The sequence below is a fragment of the Panthera leo genome, chromosome D3, assembly GCF_018350215.1.
Source record: "Panthera leo isolate Ple1 chromosome D3, P.leo_Ple1_pat1.1, whole genome shotgun sequence".
NCBI lineage: Eukaryota > Metazoa > Chordata > Mammalia > Carnivora > Felidae > Panthera > Panthera leo.
The window spans coordinates 44,086,338-44,105,749 of record NC_056690.1 but is presented as its reverse complement, the minus strand read 5'-3'; the positions used below and the strand labels follow the sequence as shown (position 1 = coordinate 44,105,749).

Below are 19,412 nucleotides of genomic sequence, written 5' to 3'. Positions count from 1 at the left end.
AGTTGCTTTAAATTTTATTGTGAGAAGGATTTTTGATGATTAAAGTTTTATAGCTACTGGTCTACAGGTAAAGTTCAAGCTCCTTAAGCAGTTTGGGGTTCTACAGCGCCTCCTTTGAACCCTTGTCACAAACTTAAGCAACACAGAACTTTCTTCTGTGTAGTTCCTCTGTGCCTTTGCTTATATTACCCATCTGCCTATAGTATTCTTTCTTTTCTTCTCCCCACCTGGCTATTTGCATTGCTTCATTTTAGGCTTGTTTCAGGTGTTATCTCCAGAAAGCCCTTTCTAGCCACCTCCCTCCCAGGCAGGTTGGGGTTAGGCATCTTTCTTAGTGCTCTACAAACTGCTTATCCTCCTTACAGCTTTTTTGTTGTTGTTTGTACTTTTTTTCCATTGTTTATTTCTGTTTCATTTGCTAGAGGTTGGACTCCTTAAGAGGAGGAAATATGTTTTAAAGTCATCCTTCTATATCTACAGTGATTCTAAAGAGCCTGTACGGTAGACATAAATAGTTGTGCAGTATATTTGATTACTGCCTGTATCTTTCTGATGCATCCTGCAGTAGATATGTAACCTAAAATTAAATGTACTTATGTTATCCCTGTGTAAAAATTTGGTTTCTGTTGAATGTGTTTATTGGTCATAATGTGCACAAACACTTGAGTTTAAATGTGCATTTAAAAAGAAAGATGAGAATATCATATGGAGTTTTTATTAATAACTAGAACTTCAGTTTAATAGCTGTTCTGTATTTGTACACGTTGAAATGTGAAGCTTTTCCATGTAATCTCATGCCAGTGTTGACCCATGTGGATTAAAATAGACCTATTTTAATCTATGACCAAATTAGGAATTAGAATATCTATCCAGTGGGGATTTGTAAATTATTGTAGTTTGTAGCATGACAGGTTTATATAAATAATTGAAGAGATTCCCACTGTGTTTTAAGTTAAAAACTAAATTCAAATAGAGAATTCAAATAGAGAAATGTATTGATATAAGTGATTTTTTTTTTTTTGCATGTTTTTCTCGGATGTCTTATTTACATCTTCTTGGATCATCAAAACTTACTTGATAAAAAGAAAATTTTATTTCATTAATCTAAAGTATTTACTTGTGATCCCTCAATTCAAATTTGTTGTGTACTTAACTAATTTTCCTTAGTGTGTATTAGTAGTATATTTATTTTCTGAAACATTTCTCAAGTTAGATTTTAATGAAAATATTTTAATAGAATGAAGTCATTTCAGAATTTATTTAAAACAGTTCTTAATACATTGAACATTGCTCTTTTATAAGCTTACATTTTACTATAAAATAGTTCTCAATGAATTTTTTTGTTTTTCAAGAACTTGCCTGTAATGCTTCAATGATTTAAAATTATAAACTTTTCTTTTCATACAGATAAAGACACAATAAATAAAATTAGAGATTTACGAATGAAAGCTGAAGATTATGAAGTAGTGAAGGTGATTGGTAGAGGTGCATTTGGAGAAGTTCAATTGGTAGGTTATTTTAATGAGATTAAAAACCAATAACTTTAGGGACGCCTGGGTGGCTCAGTCGGTTGAGCATCCAACTCTTGATCCCAGCTCAGGTCTCATCCCAGTTGGACTCCGTGCTGGGCTCCATGCTGGGCTCTGTGTTGGATGTGAAACCTACTTTAAAAACAAAACAAAACGATAACTTTAAAATTAAAAAATCCATTTGTGTGTTTAACATATATTATTTGGGATGGTATTGTTTTTTTTATAAAATTGTTGCTTTAAATTATTTTAGATAGTCTTGCCAAAGATGTGAAAAAGCCTAGAGTCAAGTATAGCAGATAATATGAAATATTTTCCCCAAGCATCCATGGGTAGAGAAGAGGTTTCAGACATCAGAAGAGAAATCTATACTTGTAATATTAGACTTCTAAAATGCTGTGGAATCCTAAGTTTTATAAATAGAAAGCAGCATGCATAACCAGGTAGAGGAGATGGAGTGTGTCATAATGTAGAGAATAAAGATTTTTTCTAACATGACTTGCTTCTGGTAATTGAAGCCTTGAGATTATCTAATTGGGATAATTCAGCAGAAGAGACAAAATAAAAGTAGCTAGAACAATAATATTATTTAACAAGTTGTTAAAATAATTTGGTAAATTGTCTTGGTAAATCCTGAGCTTTAATTGTTAACAAAAGGGTTATTATTTTCCATTTTCAATTTTAAAGGTAAGGCATAAATCCACCAGGAAGGTATATGCTATGAAGCTTCTTAGTAAATTTGAAATGATTAAGAGATCTGATTCTGCTTTTTTCTGGGAAGAAAGAGACATCATGGCTTTTGCTAACAGTCCTTGGGTCGTTCAGGTATGATTTTGCTTCTATTTCATTATTGCTTTATGAGTTTGTAACTAAACGTATGTGAGAAGCTTAGATTGTTTTTTAGAAGAGTAATAGAGAATTTATTATTGATTACAGAATTGTCTGATATATCATTTTTTAATCATAAAATTTAATTTTATTGGGTTGTCTCTAGGAAGAAAGGCCAAAGCAAAATAATTATGTGCCTATAGACTTTAAATATTAGAAAACTTAACTAATCTGCTTTGATTTGGGGGAAGTCGTACATTATTATCTTATAAGAGGATACTTTTATTTAATATTGAAATTTAAGTTTGTTCCCCAGATAGGAGATCCTTTTCTTTTATTTAACCATCTGTTCCTCTATTTGTCTCTCTTACTTTGTGGAGAGGAAGGAATGGGAAAATGAAGGAAAGTTGAGTTAAGGTAGGCTTTCAAATAATCTTGTATTGGCTGTAGGGTTTTCAGTAGAAAGAAAAATACAGTAGAAGTCAGTAGTTATAGGTTCTAGTCTTAACGGTCAAAGACCTGTCTATGAAGCTGTGGCCAAGATAATACATCTCTGGGCCTCAATTCCCTTGGTCAAAAATGTGGAAATTGCCTTAGATTGTTTTTTCCAACTATGGAGATCTCAGGTGAAGTCATGGGGACAAGCAGGAATTTGGGTAGGTTATAATTCTGGGTTTTCTGTTTCTACCTCAACTAGAGTGACTCCGCATTTTTTTTGTCTTATGTATTGGGGGTTCTTATGTAAAGATATATGGGGTAAGTAAATCATCTTCTGGTTTTCAAAAAAGAAAAACTGCCGGTACACTAATCATTTCTAAATTACTAATATGAATTTTGTGATTTATTAATTTACAGTATATAGTAGAGTATCCTAAAGAAGCATACTAGTAATTGGAATAAAGAGAATATGGAAAATGTTTAAGATTTACATGTGACTTTTTATACCTGAAATGTCTGCTCTATTTTTATCAGTTGTATGGAGCAGGGATTTTCAGGCTCAGTATTATTGACATTTTGGGCCAGATAGTCTTTCGTTGTTGGGGCTGTCCTGTACATGATCAGATTTTTAGCAGCATCCCTGGCTTCTACCCAGGGGTTGCCAGTAGCAGCCCTCCCCAGCCCACATACCATTTGCAACAACAGAAATTGTGTTTAGATACTGTTGAATGTTTACTTGGGTGGTAGTTGGGGGGGGGGGGGGGTGGTGTCAGAAGACAGTTATTTCCTCTGGTTGAGAACCACTGCTACCAAATCAACATTGTTTCTTTAATTATGGTGCCCAAATGACAAATTGTATCCTTTAATTTGGGATAGCCATGAGATGCCACTTAGTTTCTTATCCTTTCCTAAAATATCTTTTTAAATTAAAATAACTAAATTGGTAACTAAAATCATTAAACACTACTGAAAAAATGAAACAAAGATTTTAAGTCAAATGTCTGTGTAAATAAGGTATCATTTTCTCTAGGGCTTTATTTTTAGTTTGATTCTAATCTTCTTGTGTTTACTCATTTAAAATGTTCTTTTGTGGGGCGCCTGGGTGGCTCGGTTGGTTAAGCGTCCGACTTCAGCTCAGGTCATGATCTCGCGGTTCGTGGGTTCGTGCCCCGCGTCGGGCTCTGTGGTGACAGCTCAGAGCCTGGAGCCTGTTTCGGATTCTGTGTCTCCTTCTCTCTGTGACCCTCCCCCGTTCATGCTCTGTCTCTCTCTGTCTCAAAAATAAATAAACGTTAAAAAAAATTTTTTTTAAATGTTCTTTTGTAAATTTGCTCTTTTTTTAACTTCAGCGCTGGTCAAATAAGAAATTATATTTGTGCTTGGTATTCTTGTGAATTTCATATCAATGGACCTCACTCTTCCTGCTTGACTCTAGCTGTTGTCCTCTTCCTGCTTGTTAGTTGTTACTGCTCCTCCTCTTATTGACTGCTCTTACTTATTGAGCATCTGTTGTACCCATTATGTTCTACATTCACTAATCTTTTTAACAACTCTGAAAGGTAGTTAATCCTTATTGATATGCCTCCAATTTATAGATTAATTTATGCTTCTCTTCATTAGACATTTTTAAGCACTTACAAACTGCCACTGCTAGGTCCAGTCTTTGACCTAGCAGCAGGTATAAAAGTCAAACAAGTTTATATAGTCCCTTAAATTTTTCTGGAAGAGATTGTAGTGACAGAGACTTAAGGAGGTTAAACAGATTGCCCCGTCACACAGCTAATGGACAGCTGAGGCTGTAATCGTTTTTTTAGACTTCTTGAGAATTGTGGTATTAATATAAATTTAGCAGTAGACCTCACCAAAAGCACATGTTAAGTCAGAATCACAATATTTCTTTGCTTAGGAGACTTGAAAGTATTATAATTTTTAAAAAATTCTCACTGTATAAAATTTAATTAGTATAGCAACATATAGAGAAAAAAGTTTCCAACTCCTTAAAAATAACCACAGTTAGGGGTGCCTGGGTGGCTCAGTCGGTTGAGTGTCTGACTTCGGCTCGGGTCATGATCTCACACTCCGTGGGTTCGAGCCCTGCATCGGGCTCTGTGCTGACAGCTCAGAGCCTGGAGCCTGCTTCGGATTCTGTGTCTCTCCCTCTCTCCACCCCTCCCCTGCTCATGCTCTGTCTCTGTCTCAAAAATAAATAAAAACATTTAAAAAAATTAAAAAAAAAAAAAAGAAATAATCACAGTTAATAGTTCCTTTGAATATGCAAGGGTCTTTGTGGTATTTATGTTTGTGTGTGTCTTTTTTTTAAAGAGCACTATAATTACTGCAATTTGATTATTTTAATTAAATCTTAGTATTTTTGCCATTTTTTTAATGAAACAGTTTCGCTTAATGATTTTTTTTTCTGTATTTGAATAGCTTTTTTATGCATTCCAAGATGATCGTTATCTCTACATGGTGATGGAGTACATGCCTGGTGGAGATCTTGTAAACTTAATGAGCAACTATGATGTGCCTGAAAAATGGGCACGATTCTACACTGCAGAAGTAGTTCTTGCATTGGATGCAATCCATTCCATGGGTTTCATTCATAGGTAAAGATAAAAATGCTTTAAATTTTTTCATTTGTTGAAGGGGGAGGCTGAAAATTACTTAAACTTAATTTGATTAGCATTTCCTACTTGAAATCCACCTCTTTCCCTCTCATGTGACATAAGTGGTATTTCAGAATTTAAAACTTTGAAATTCATAGTGTTATTATTTCAGCTTAATGTTGATATAAATGTATTCTTTAATGTCCCTTAATCTGATTACATAGCTTTTATCTGGTGTTCTGAAAAATAAAAATTACAAGCTGGTTTTCTGAGGTAGTGCCAGAGAGTTAACACTTTAAATTTTGTACACAAATTAAATTGCTTTTGATTAGCTTTTTATGCAAAATTTTAAATATATAAATCAATTTGCTTTTAATTAGTGAATAACTCATATTTATTTGTTAGAAGAACAATTTCATTTCTGCAAACACTGCTTGAATCCAATGCAGTTGCTGTGCCAAGTGCCAGTGATAACAAAAATGAGCATGATTTAGACCGAGTCCTGGGGTTATTTATATATTTATGTTGAAAAATGTGTTTCAGTTACTTTTATGTCTGAGTGTAATGTTTTTTATGGTTATTCTCTCTCATGGTTTGCCTTCTGCTTTGGAAGAATCAAACTCAAATTTTAATAAAAGGGAATATTAAATGTCCTTCTCTGAGGCATTAACATGTAAAGGAGTTTCCCTCCTGAAGTTCAATTTATAGATGTGATAGAAACACCTAAGGATCAGAAATGGCCTTATCTATAATGAGTAAAGATACATGGCCTAAAATAACTGCCTCATAAAATTTTGATCAGTGTCTGACCAGTTTTAGAAACACTCTACTGTTTTCGTTTTCCCCCCTCAGAGATGTGAAGCCTGATAACATGCTGCTGGATAAATCTGGACATTTGAAGTTAGCAGATTTTGGTACTTGTATGAAGATGAATAAGGTTAAATAATTAGATTTTAATTTAGTTTTTGCCATTTCAAGATAGATGCTTTTTAGAAAAATGCTGTAAGAATGTACTAACCGTAGCTGGTCTTGTACAGAATTGGTGTGACCTGTCTTAATTGTTGAAATAGATGCATGGTTTCAATTTTGTATTAGTAACTTGTAAGTGATTTATATTTTTCTCTGTATTTAAAGTAAGTGTTCATTGCCAGGTTTATTAAATCCTTTATAACAACTCTGTAATATACACTACTACTGGTAACTAGAAATGGAATTAGTCACTAACTACTAAGACCAGTGTTAAAATTAGACTTTCATAAAAATTGGATCTCAGTGATATGTGTATTTTTTAGTGTTTTACTTAGCCTTCTGAGAACATGTAAAAGATCTTACTACCTATTTTGGGAGTCAATCTTTAAAGATACCATCCTCATTACTTACATAATAAATAACATATTTATAGCTGAAGTAGCAAGTATGCTTACTTTGTTTCAGTTGAAACAATTTATATTCTTTGAAACTTAACACAGAACAATATCAAAAAATCGTATTTATTATTTCAAAAGGAGAATTATTTTGGTTAGAAGAAAATACTACATGGAACTTTTGTGTGAACATTTAATTGTAATTCTGTTGTGTTAATACCAGCTAAAATAAGTAACAGATATGTGAACAACTATTTTAGCAAAAAAATATATATAATTAAATCAGCCTTTATATATTAATGTTATCAAATGATCATCCTATCAGTCCCTCAGTCTGTTTGTATTGGCTTATATAGTTGTTCTCTGCAGTTCAGATGAGGTCATTATATTGGCACAACTGTTTGGCAGTGTGTCTTCCTAGTGAGTATTATTACAAAGTAAAAATCACTGATGTATCCACACATACGCATATTACAAATATATTACATATATAATATGTATATGTGATTAGAGTGTGTTCATTTTTATCAAGTTTGCATTAGGTTTTAATATATCTTATAGCCCAAAGATTTAGAATTCTACAGGTTTTATTAGGAAAGTCCTTTTAAATAATTGAGGCTTTATATTTGTATCCTAATTCAAAAGTTGAACTGCCACTCTTTTTAGGAAGGTATGGTACGATGTGATACAGCAGTTGGAACACCCGATTACATTTCCCCTGAAGTATTAAAATCTCAAGGTGGTGATGGTTATTATGGACGAGAATGTGACTGGTGGTCAGTTGGGGTATTTTTATATGAAATGCTTGTAGGTGAGTAAAGGAGAATTTTGTGTACCTCTAACATAGTTGTTCATTCCAAAACTTAGCCATTTTTCTTCTTCTAATAAAATATTTGTTACATTAAGCAATATTAATTTTGTTTGTAGAAAGCAAACTGATCCAAACTTGCTTTGTATGTTTTTAAAAGCTATTTAGAAGCTTAAAGCAACTTTGTGATATGTTTTCTTTTATGTATATATGTTAAGTATGTCTTTAATGCATATGTAGTAATCCTTATACAGGTAATATTGACTCTTTTCCTTTGAAACTGATTTTTTTAATGTATCTTATTTATTTTTCTTTTGTTTCCCTATCAATTTTTCAGGTGATACACCTTTTTATGCAGATTCTCTGGTTGGAACTTATAGTAAGATTATGAACCATAAAAATTCACTTACTTTCCCTGATGATAATGATATATCAAAAGAAGCAAAAAATCTTATTTGTGCCTTCCTTACTGACAGGTAAATAGTCTTAACATTGAACTTTATTCTAAGGAAATTCTCATTTTGCTGCTCAATATTTGAGGTCTGTATCTGAGCTCCTATATTTGAACTATTGAAATAAAAATATAACCATTCCCCAAATCATTCATGACAGTGAAATCTAATATTTTATGATATTCTAGATGGCTTTTCTGGATCTCAAGTCACTTGTGTTACCTCAGAATTTGAAGTAATACTCTTTTCTGATGGCTAGACTAGATGATTTTTTTAAATTTCATTGTTGAATTTTTTAACTTGGTTAAGTATAAAAATTATATTTTCTTGAGTCTGAGGGTTTTTTTTTTTAATTTTTTTTTTTTAACGTTTATTTATTTTTGAGACAGAGAGAGAGCATGAACGGGGGAGGGGCAGAGAGAGAGGGAGACACAGAATCCGAAGCAGGCTCCAGGCTCTGAGCCATCAGCCCAGAGCCTGACGCGGGGCTCGAACTCACGGACCACGAGATCGTGACCTGAGCTGAAGTCGGACGCTTAACCAACTGAGCCACCCAGGCGCCGCCCCCTGAGGGTTTTTTAAATACATGTTAACATCTCTGAAATTAGAATACATCTTCTAGTCAATGGCATATATTAATTTAATTGGGAACATTTATTTCTTAGTGATGGGAAAATGATGCATCTTCCACTTGATACTGTTTAAGATAATGCAGTATTGTATAGTTGAAATCTGCTAAGAGAGTAGAATTTAAATGTTCTTACCCACTCCCCTCCCCACCCCTCCCCGCCCCACCAAAGGGTAAATATGTGAAGTGGTAGATGTATTAATTAACTCAATGGGAGCGTTCTTTCACAATGTAAAAACATCACTTTATACTCTACATATCTTAAGATTTTGCCAAATGTACCTCAGAGCTGGAAAAAAAGATTTAATTATGTATGATTGTATATTTGTTGAAATTAAGTAAATAGTGCAAAGCTATAAAGATGTATTTCCTACCTCCTTTCCTTTAGAGATGGTCATTGGTATGATGTCTTTCTGATTCAGTAAGCATTTTTATAAATGTATATGCATGTATGTGTTTTAGAAACAAAAATGGCATATTTTGTGTACCCTTATGGTATACTTTTTTAAGCATGAACCAAATGACTTACTAAGATTATGTTTGATATTTATGTTTATATATTGTTAATTTAAATATTTGGGAGGCCTAGTGCTTTTAGATATGTTTCAATTTTAAATTCATTATAATTAAAATAAACTTACTGTCCTTCATTTTTTCCTTTAGAGCTTGAAATATACAGTATTTCAAATTTTTACATTTAATATATGTACTCTATAAATATAAGTACTATGCTGTACGTTAGGTGCTAGGGATAAAGAAATGAAAAAGATATACATCCACTGTTCACTACCTCATAGTCCTTTGGAGGAAATAGACAAGCAAATGAGACATTTATTGTACAGAGAGATAAGTACTCTGAGTTTAATACTGTTTATATGCCGTAGAACCATGGACAGTTTCCCTGATCTGGCCTGGGGGAGTCAGTGAAACCTTTTTTTAGAAAACAATTTTTTTAAATGTTTGTTTATTTTTTAAAAAAATTTTTGAGGTTTATTTCTGAGACAGAGCATGAGTGGGGGAGGGGCAGAGAGAGAGGGAGACACACAATCCAAGGCAGGCTCCAAACTCTGAGCTGTCAGCACAGAGCCTGATGCGGGGATCTGAGTTTAATACTGTTTATGTGCCATAGAACCATGGAGAAGTTTCCTGATCCAGCCTGGGAGAGTCAGTGAAAGCTTCTTTTAAAAAAAAATTTTTTTTTTTTTAATTCTTGAGAGAGAGAGAGAGAGAGAGAGAGTGAGCGAGCGTGAGCAGGGGAGTCAGAGAGAGAGAGAGAGAGAGAGAGAGAGAGAGAGAGAGAGAGAGAGAGAGAGAAACAGAATTTGAGGCAGGCTCCGGACTCCCAAGCCGTCAGCACAGAGCCCGACGCAGGGCTCGAACCCACAAACTGCAAGATCATGACCTGAGCGAAAGTCGGACTGTCAACCGACTGAGCCACCCAGGCACCCCATGTTTATTTATTTTTGAGAGACAGAGAGACAAAGTGTGAGCAGGGGAGGGGCAGAGAGAGAGGGAGACACAGAATCCAAAGCAGATTCTAGGCTCTGAGCTATCAGCACAGAGCCTGACGTGGGGCTTGAATCTACGAACTGGGAGATCATGACCTGAGCCGAAGTCAGAGGCTTACCTGACTGAGCCACCCAGACACCCCAGTGAAAGCTTCTTAAAAAGATGTCACATTATATCAAAAGCAATTTATCTTTTAACTCATGAAAAATTTTGGAATTCGGGATATTCTTGTTTATAAGTACTCTAGTAGAGAACAGAAGTTGTTGAGTTCTCCTTTCCAAATCAGCTAAAGGCACATTTTTAAACATTTTATCTCTGTGTATACCTAAGAGGCCAGGAATCAGTAATTTGTCCCATTAAAACTCAGTTTTGTAGTAATGTCAAAAATTAGTTGTCATTGGTTTTTGACTGGTCACAAATATTTATAATAGGGTATTAAATGGAAATTTTAAATTTAAGATGTCTTTCTGAGCTTTTGTTAGCTTTTGGTATAAAGTTCTTGGTTGCAAAAAATGTATAACTACCACTGTTTTGAAAATCTATCAAGAAAATTCACTGTATTATGGGGCACCTGGGTGGACTAGTTGGTTTGGGCACCCGACTTTGGCTTAGGTCATGATCTCGCAGTTTGTGAGTTCTAGCCCATGTCGGGCTCTGTGCTGACAGCTCAGAGTTTGGAGTGTGCTTTGGATTCCCTGTCTCCCTTTCTGTCTGCCCCTCCCCTGCTCATGTTCTGTCTCTCTCTCTCTAAAAAATGAATAACATAAAAAAAAAAAAAAAAAAGAAAATTCACTGTTTCATTCATGATACTAATGAAGCAAGGCAAGTGATTTATCAGTATTTTTGTTGTCAATAGAAAAGTCATTGAGTATCAACAAGTCTGTGTTTTTCATATATATATATATATATATATATATATATATATATATATATATGTGAATTTTTAAGTTTATTTTGAGAGAGAGAGCACGAGCAGGGGAGGGGCAGAGAGAGAATCCCAAGCTGACAGCACAGCCCAATGCAGGGCTTGAACCAACCAACCGTGAGATCATTACCTGAGTTGAGCCAAAATCAAGAGCTGGACACTTAACTGATGGAGCCACCCAGGCACCCCATCATACATATTTTTAAAAATTCTTTAGGATTCTGTCTTCAACTAGTTTTTTAATTTCAGCTGAAAATTACACTGACAACCAATGTAATTTCAAGGTGAAATAAAACTATTTTTATCATCATGCACAGATTTTAGCATTATGTCCACAAAGATATCTGGACAGGTTATAATAATATCTTAAATGATTAGTAACTTTTTTCTTTCCCTCTATTCAGAGAGGTGAGATTAGGACGAAATGGTGTGGAAGAAATCAAACGACATCTTTTCTTCAAAAATGATCAGTGGGCTTGGGAAACACTCAGAGACAGTAAGTTATTTTTGTCTTGAACAATACAGTGGATATTCAAAAGTAGTTGTAGTAAATAATCTGTTGAAACTTCCATGCTAATATATGTGTATAATAAAAATCTAAAGTACACAGATGTGGTTATGTATATTATCCTACCCTAATTAGAGAGAGACTATTTGATAATATTGGGAAAATAGTACTGCTACTTCTTTTATATCCCATTTGAGATACCAAGATGAAATATTATATAAATGAGGTGGAATTAGGCTCAGCAGTCATGCTTTGATATTTGATCTTTGTTGACTTGCCTTTTGTCTTAGTATTAAAATACCTCATTGTGAAGAAAGTTAATAAAGGGTAATTTAAATTAAAATATATTTCCTGTGAAAGGACAAGTTATCTTGTTTTTACTAAACTTAAAATATAAAATATAAAGTTCTATTATTGATAAATACCAGAATTTAATTTGTATGTAGATACAGGAAATTACAGTATACTTGATTCCATCAGATTTGCAGCTTGCAGTTCAGAAATGAAAATATGTAGTGTGCAAGAGGTTCATTTTCAGTCAGGTTAGGACATTGCCCTACTTAAAAAAAAAAAGTTAAAATTATAAATGATTCACAGAAAACCTTGTTTAACATAATGGACTAAAAATTATAATGGTACCCAAGTTGACCAACATCTTTTTGTGGATTTGGAAGGCCAAGCATTCATCTTTTTCCTGTTGAAGTCTCAGGAATTTTTTCCCTATTCACAGAAAGGATAATATATACCAGTTCCTAACTTCCTGCTGTAGCAGTAACAGTAAACAGTAATAATGGAAATAAATTCAGCTGTGTGGTTTTAGAAACAGTTACAAATTAAATAGGTAGTACATACTTGTCTTAATGACTCCCTGTGTAGTTGAGACTGTGAGGGAAAGATTAGAAGAAATGAATCTTGTTAATTTTGAAGAAGCAGTTTGTAGTTTTGCCAACATTAGTGAAATATCCTAGTTACCAAATATTTTTAAAGTAACAGTTATATTGCCTTCAGGTACAGCACATACACTGTATACAGGCTATACAGTTGACTGAGAGGGAAAAGGGGAAATAAATTCTTGGAGGAATTAAAAAAATTATACTACTACAAAGAATGACACTGAACGACCTGCCATGTGGAAAAGCTACAGGCACATCTTAACCCTCAGAATTTATTAATAGTTATATACTGGGAAATAGAGAACTTCCTCCTCCTGACAAGTAAATGTGACATGATTATTGTCTTTACGCTGCATGAGAAACTGATGTAAAGACCAGGATGAAGACAATGGGATGATGAATTGTTGCACTGAAAAATTTCGTGGGTTTTTTTTTCAAGCTATGCTCTTAGAAGTTTAAGAAAGCTGAAAGTTTACAGATACAATTATAATCTGAAGAAAATTTAAAAGGCGATTGAAGAAAATAACAAAGTTATCTTTCATATTGGTTTAAATTATTTTTCAGAGTGAAACGATGCATAAATAACCATAGAATAACCACAGAGTAAATCGCTGTAAACAGTAGGGAGGACATATTTCATTTAGTGTACTGAAAAACTGGTATTAATTAGGAGAGGGGGTAACCTAGTCAACAAATACTGAACATATGCTATATTCTGAGTACTGTTCTATTTCAGGCACTAGGAAAACATCAGTGGTCAAACCAACAAAAGTTCTTCTAGTGGAATTGGGGAGTCCAAATCAATGGCATTTTATGATATTGTTATACCTCCTTAATGTAACTGTTTATATTAATTTAAAGAACAGGTAAAATGAATTACTTTATTGATTTAAATCAAACTTTAAAGAATTTCTATAATTAGGTAATTTTATTAGTATTAGTGTTATTTCTCTATCTTTTTTTAAAATTTTTTTAATGTTTATTTTTGAGAGATAGAGACAGAGCATCAGCGGGGGAGGGGCAGAGAGAGAGGGAGACACAGAATCCAAAGCAGGCTCCAGGCTCCGAGCTATCAGCACAGAGCATGATGCAGGGCTCAAACCCACAAACCGTGAGATCATGACCTGAGCTGAAGTCAGACGCTTAACCGACTGAGCCACCCAGGCGCCCCTCTCTGTCTTTTTAAAAATCTATATTATCTGTGATTTTGCTATGGTGTACTTAGATTTAACATAAACACTTTGCTATCTTTTCCTAATCCTAATGGCTCCTATTTTGTAGTTATTGTTAAAAAAAAAAAAAAAAAAGAGGAAAGAAAGAGAAATTGAAGTCTGTAGAACTTATTGTTCTCTGCTTCCCTTTCCCTCTTCCTACCCCTTCTTTACTTCCCACCCCTAAAATACCAAGAATACTTTTATTGTGAACTGACCTCTCTGACCTGCTAAGCTTTTAAAAATTATATAATAGTTATAATTCTTTTTAACTTTTTTGACACTCCAATTTTCTTTGGTAGTATTGCATACCTTTTCCAAATAATACTTCTTTTCATAGTTTTACCACTTACATATCTACAAGTTATAATGGCAGTTAATCTTCATCTCTTCCTTGATGGTGTGGTCGCAGGGTACAAAATAGCTTGAATTTTGGCAGAAATTCCATGAGCTTCCTGATCTTATTCACTCTTAATTTAGAGGCACAGAGTATTAAGATTGTAAAATTACTTTTCCACTCATGTGAGATAGAATTGAAGAAATGACTGGAATGAGATTAAAGATAGAAGAAGAAATGAAAAGACCTAAATAACCTGTTACAGGTTAACTGCTAGCAAATGATAGTGTCAGGATTGAAATCTGTCTGACTGCAAAGCCTTAGATCTTCTGGAATACCATGTGCCATTTAACGATTTCCATTATTCAGTATTATACAAAGTAGAAGTGTAGGGAATCAACATTCTTGGCAGTTAAATTTTGGGGAGAAGAACTGGTAACGTTTATTATTAGATATGACAATACAATATTAATAATACTATGCTAAATATAATAATATGGTAATTTGCAAAACATTTTGCCATTCATGATCTCATTTGAGAAAACATACTGCCATTACCCAATCCACCTATAGCTGGTGGGAAAAGATGCAAGGTGATAACAGGGGTAATTGTCAGCTCATGTGATAACTTTTCCAGTTAGTTAAAAACAAACAAAATTTGTTGTCTGTAAGCACATAATCCAGGTTCTATATGCTATTCCAGGTTCTGTGGATTTTTTTTTTTTTAATGTTTATTTATTTTTGAGACAATGCGAGAGACAGAGTGCAAGCAGCGGAGGGGCAGACAGAGTGAGACACAGAATCTGAAGCGGGCTCCAGGCTCTGAGCTGTCAGTCCAGAGCCCAATGCAGGGCTCGAACTCACGAACTGTGAGATTATGACCCAAGCCAAAGTCGGATGCTCAACTGGCTAAGCCACTCAGGCACCCCCAGGTTCTGTGGATTAATTAAGTCTAGTGTCCTCTCTTTTAGAGTTGTACATTCTCATGGGAGAGATTATCAGTGTAGGCTTCATAAAGAAATCTAGGGCCTACCAAGCTTCAGGGTCTTAGGAATTTAGACTTTCTTAGTATTATATTGGGTTCATGTTTTAAAAACATAAATTTAAAGAAAAATTATCTTTTTATTGTAGTAAAGTACATATAACATAAAATTTACACATTTAACCATTTTTTTTTTAATGTTTATTTTGAGAGAGAATGAGCACACACGCACATGCACTAGCTGGGGTGGGGCAGAGGGAGAGAGAGAATCCCTAGCAGGCTCCATGGTCAGCAGGGAGCCTGAAGCAGAGCTCAGTCTCACAACGTGAAATCATAAGCTGAGATGAAATCAAGAATCAGATGCTTAACTGACTGAGCCACCCAGACACCCCCCATTTTAACATTTTTAACTGTACAGAGCTCAGTCGCATTTAGCATCTTCACATTGTTGTGCAAACATCTCCAGATTTTTCTCATCATCCCAAACTAAATTTCTTTATACATTAAACAATAACTCTCCATTCTCTTTTACTCCCAGCCCCTAGTAGCCACTATGCTACTTTCTGTCTCTATGAATTTGACTGTTCTGGTTACCTCAAATAAGTGGAATCATACAATATTTATCTTTTTGAGATTGATGTATTTCTTAGCTTGCCTTCAAGGCTCATCCATGTTAGAGCATGTATCAGAATTTTGTTCCTTTTTTTTTTTTTTTTTTAATTTTTTTTTTTTCAACGTTTTTTATTTATTTTTGGGACAGAGAGAGACAGAGCATGAACGGGGGAGGGGCAGAGAGAGAGGGAGACACAGAATCGGAAACAGGCTCCAGGCTCCGAGCCATCAGCCCAGAGCCTGACGCAGGGCTCGAACTCACGGACCGCGAGATCGTGACCTGGCTGAAGTCGGACGCTTAACCAACTGCGCCACCCAGGCGCCCCAGAATTTTGTTCCATTTTAAGGCTGAATAATATTCCATTGTTAGGACATTTTTTGATTATTGATTAATTTTCTTTTAGGTATGTTCAGATTTTTTGTTTGAAGTAAGTTTTGGTAGTTTGTGTTTTTCTAGGAATTTTGTCATTTCATCTAGGTCATCTAATACGTTGGTGTACAATTGTAGTTCTACAATTGTAGAAAAAAATTTGTAGTTTTTTCTTTTAGTGTTGTTATTTGTAAAAGGTTGGTAATTGTGTCCCTACTTTCATTTCTTTTTTTTTCCTTCTGCTATAAAACTTTTGTTTGTTTGTTTTTCGGGTTTTTTTTTATTTATTTTTTTAATTTACATCCAAGTTAGTTAGCATATAGTGCAACAATGATTTCAGGAGTAGATTCTTTGAAATGCCCTTTACCCATTTAGCCCATCCCTCTTCCCATACTGCCTCCAGTAACCCTCTGTCCTCCATACTTAAGAGTCTCTTATGTTTTTGTCCTCCTCCCTGTTTTTATATTATTTTTGTTTCCCTTCCCTTATGTTCATCTGTTTTGTCTCTTAAAGTCCTCATATGAGTGAAGTTATATGATATTTGTCTTTCTCTAATTTCGCTTAGCATAATACCCTCTAGCTCCATCCACGTAGTTGCAAATGGAAGATTTCATTCTTTTGATTGCCGAGTAATACTCCATTGTATATATATACCACCTCTTCTTTATCCATTCATCCATCGATGGATATTTGGGCTCTTTCCATACTTTGGCTATTGTTGATAGTGCTGCTATAAACATTGGGATGCATGTGCCCCTTTGAAACAGCATGCCCGTATCTCTTGGATAAATACCTAGTAGTGCAGTTGTTGGATCATAGGGTAGTTCTATTTTTAATTTGAGGAACCTCCATACTGTTTTCCAGAGTGGCTGCACCAGTTTGCATTCCCACCAGCAGTGCAAAAAGAGATCCTCTTTCTCCGCATCCTCACCAACATCTACTGTTGCCTGAGTTATTAATGTTAGCCATTCTGACAGGTGTGAGGTGGTATCTCATTGTAGTTTTGAGTTGTATTTCCCTGATGATGAGTGATGTGGAGCATTTTTTCATGTGTTGGTTGGCCATGTGGATGTAGTCTTTGGAGAAGTGTCTATTCATGTCTTTTGCCCATTTCTTCACTAGATTTTTTTTGGGGGGGTGGGTGTTGAGTTTGACAAGTTCTTTATAGATTTTGGATACTTTTTATCTGATATGTCGTTTGCAAATATCTTCTCCCATTCCTTGGTTGCCTTATAGTTTTGCTGATTGTTTCCTTCACTGTGCAGAAGCGCTTTATTTTTTGAGGTCCCAATAGTTGATTTTTGCTTTTGTTTCCCTTGACTCCAGAGACATGTTGAGTAAGAAGTTGCTGTGGCCAAGGTTAAAGAGGTTTTGGCTTTGTGGGTTTTGATGGCTTCCTGTCTTACATTTAGGTCTTTCATCCATCTTGAGTTTATTTTTGTGTATGGTGTGAGGAAGTAGTCCAGGTTCATTTTTCTGCATGTTGCTGTCCAGTTTTCCCAGCACCACTTCCTGAAGAGACTGTCTTTATTCCATTGAACATTCTTTCCTGCTTTGTCAAAGATTAGTTGGCCATACATTTGTGGGTCCATTTCTGGATTCTCTATTTTGTTCCATTGATCTGAGTGTCTGTTTTTGTGCCAGTACTGTACTGTCTTGATGATTATAGCTTAGGACTACAGCTTGAAGTCTCACTACTTTCATTTCTGATTTGTGTCTTCTGTTTTCTCCCCTTAGTCTGCTAAAAGATTTGTTGTCAATTTTGTTGATTCTTTTTTAAAAAGTAATTATTGGTTTTGTTAATTTCACTATTAATTTTCTATTCTTAATTTTGTTTATCTGCTACTCTAATCTCTGTTGTTTCTTTCCTTACGGTTGTTTCTTTCCAAACTAAGCTCTGGGCTTAGTTTGCTCCTTTTTTCCTAGTTCCTTGGGGTGACAGCTGGGCTATTGATTTGAGACCTCTCTCTTTCTCTCTTTTTAAGTTTATTTATTTTGAAAGAGAGAGCACAAGAGGGAAAGGGGCAGAGAGGAAGAGAGACAGAATCCCAAGTGGGCTCTGCACCATTAGCACAGAGTCCGATGTGGGACTCGAACTTGAACTACAAGATCATGACATGAGCCAAGATCAAGAGTTGGATGCTTATGAGGTGCCTGGGTGGCTCAGTAAGCGACAGACTTTGGCTCAGGTTAGGATCTTGCAGTTTACAAGCTGGAGCCCGACGTTGGCTCTGTACTGACAGTTCGGAGCCTGGAGCCTGTTTCCGATTCTGTGTCTTCCTCTCTCTGTGTGCCCCTCCCCCTGCTTGTTTTCTCTTGTTTTCTCTTGTTTTCTCTCTCTCTCTCTCTCTCTCAATTAAATAAAACATTGAGAAAAAAAAAGTCAGATCCCCCAAGAGATCTTTCTCCTTTTTTTACATAGGCATTTACAACTAAAATTTTTCTGAGTACTGCTTTTGCAAAATCCTTTAAGTTTTGGTTGTTGTTCATTTTTATTTGTCTCAATGCATTTTTTCTAATCTCCCTTGTGATTTCTTCTTTGACTCCTTGTTTTTGTTTTTGTTTTTTTTAAAGAATATGTTATTTTAATCTCTTTGACATCAACTGTAGCAACTTCTTACTAGATACATCTCTGGAGGCAAGGGAAACAAAAGCAAAAATGAACTATTGAGACTTTATCAAGATAAAAAGCTTCTGCACAGCAAAGGAAGTAGTCAACAAAACTAAAAGACAATCTTTAGAATGGGAGAAGATATTTGCGAATGACATATCCAACAAAGGATTAGTATCTAAAATCTATAATGAACTTATCAAACTCAACACCCAAAAAACAAATAATCCAGTTAATAAATGAGCAGAAGACATGAATAGACATTTTTCCAACGAAGACATCCAGATGGCTAACAGACACATGAAAAGATGCTCAGCATCACTCATCATCAAGGAAATACACATCAAAACTACAATGAGATACCACCTCACACCTGTCAGAATTGCTCAGACTAACAACACTGGAAACAAAAGATGTTGTCAAGGAAGTGGAGAAGGGGGAACCTTCTTACACTGTTGGTAGGAATGCAAACTGGTGCAGCCACTCTGGAAAACAGCATGGAGTTTGCTCAGGAGGTTAAAGATACAACTACCCTATGACCCAGCCATTACACTACTAGGTATTTTCCCAAAGGATGCAAAAATACTGCTTCAAAGGAATATATGCAGCCTGATGTTTACAGCAGCCTTATCAACAGTAGCCAAATTGTGGAAAGAACCCCATATGTACATCAACTGATGAATGGAAAAAGAAGATATCACACACACACAGTGGAATATTATTCAGCCACCAAAATGAATGAAATCTTTGGGTGTTTGGCTGGCTCAGTCAGAAGAGCATGTGGACTTTTGATCTCAGGGT

The 19,412-nt window shown here is 35.0% G+C and overlaps 1 protein-coding gene across 5 annotated transcripts in view; it reads left to right on the top strand.

The window, feature by feature from the left end:
- ROCK1 (Rho associated coiled-coil containing protein kinase 1) overlaps nt 1-19,412 on the top strand; it is a 175,534-nt gene that overhangs the window by 57,743 nt on the left and 98,379 nt on the right. For 4 of the 5 annotated variants that reach the window (XM_042910122.1, XM_042910120.1, XM_042910124.1 and 1 more), the window contains exons 3-9: nt 1,408-1,508; nt 2,217-2,354; nt 5,226-5,401; nt 6,254-6,338; nt 7,432-7,576; nt 7,911-8,049; nt 11,492-11,583. In XM_042910122.1, the coding sequence (XP_042766056.1) occupies nt 1,408-1,508; nt 2,217-2,354; nt 5,226-5,401; nt 6,254-6,338; nt 7,432-7,576; nt 7,911-8,049; nt 11,492-11,583 (876 nt within the window). Of the gene's footprint in view, nt 1-1,407; nt 1,509-2,216; nt 2,355-5,225; nt 5,402-6,253; nt 6,339-7,431; nt 7,577-7,910; nt 8,050-11,491; nt 11,584-19,412 lie in introns of those variants that run through there. The other variant, XM_042910125.1, reaches the window with a different exon arrangement.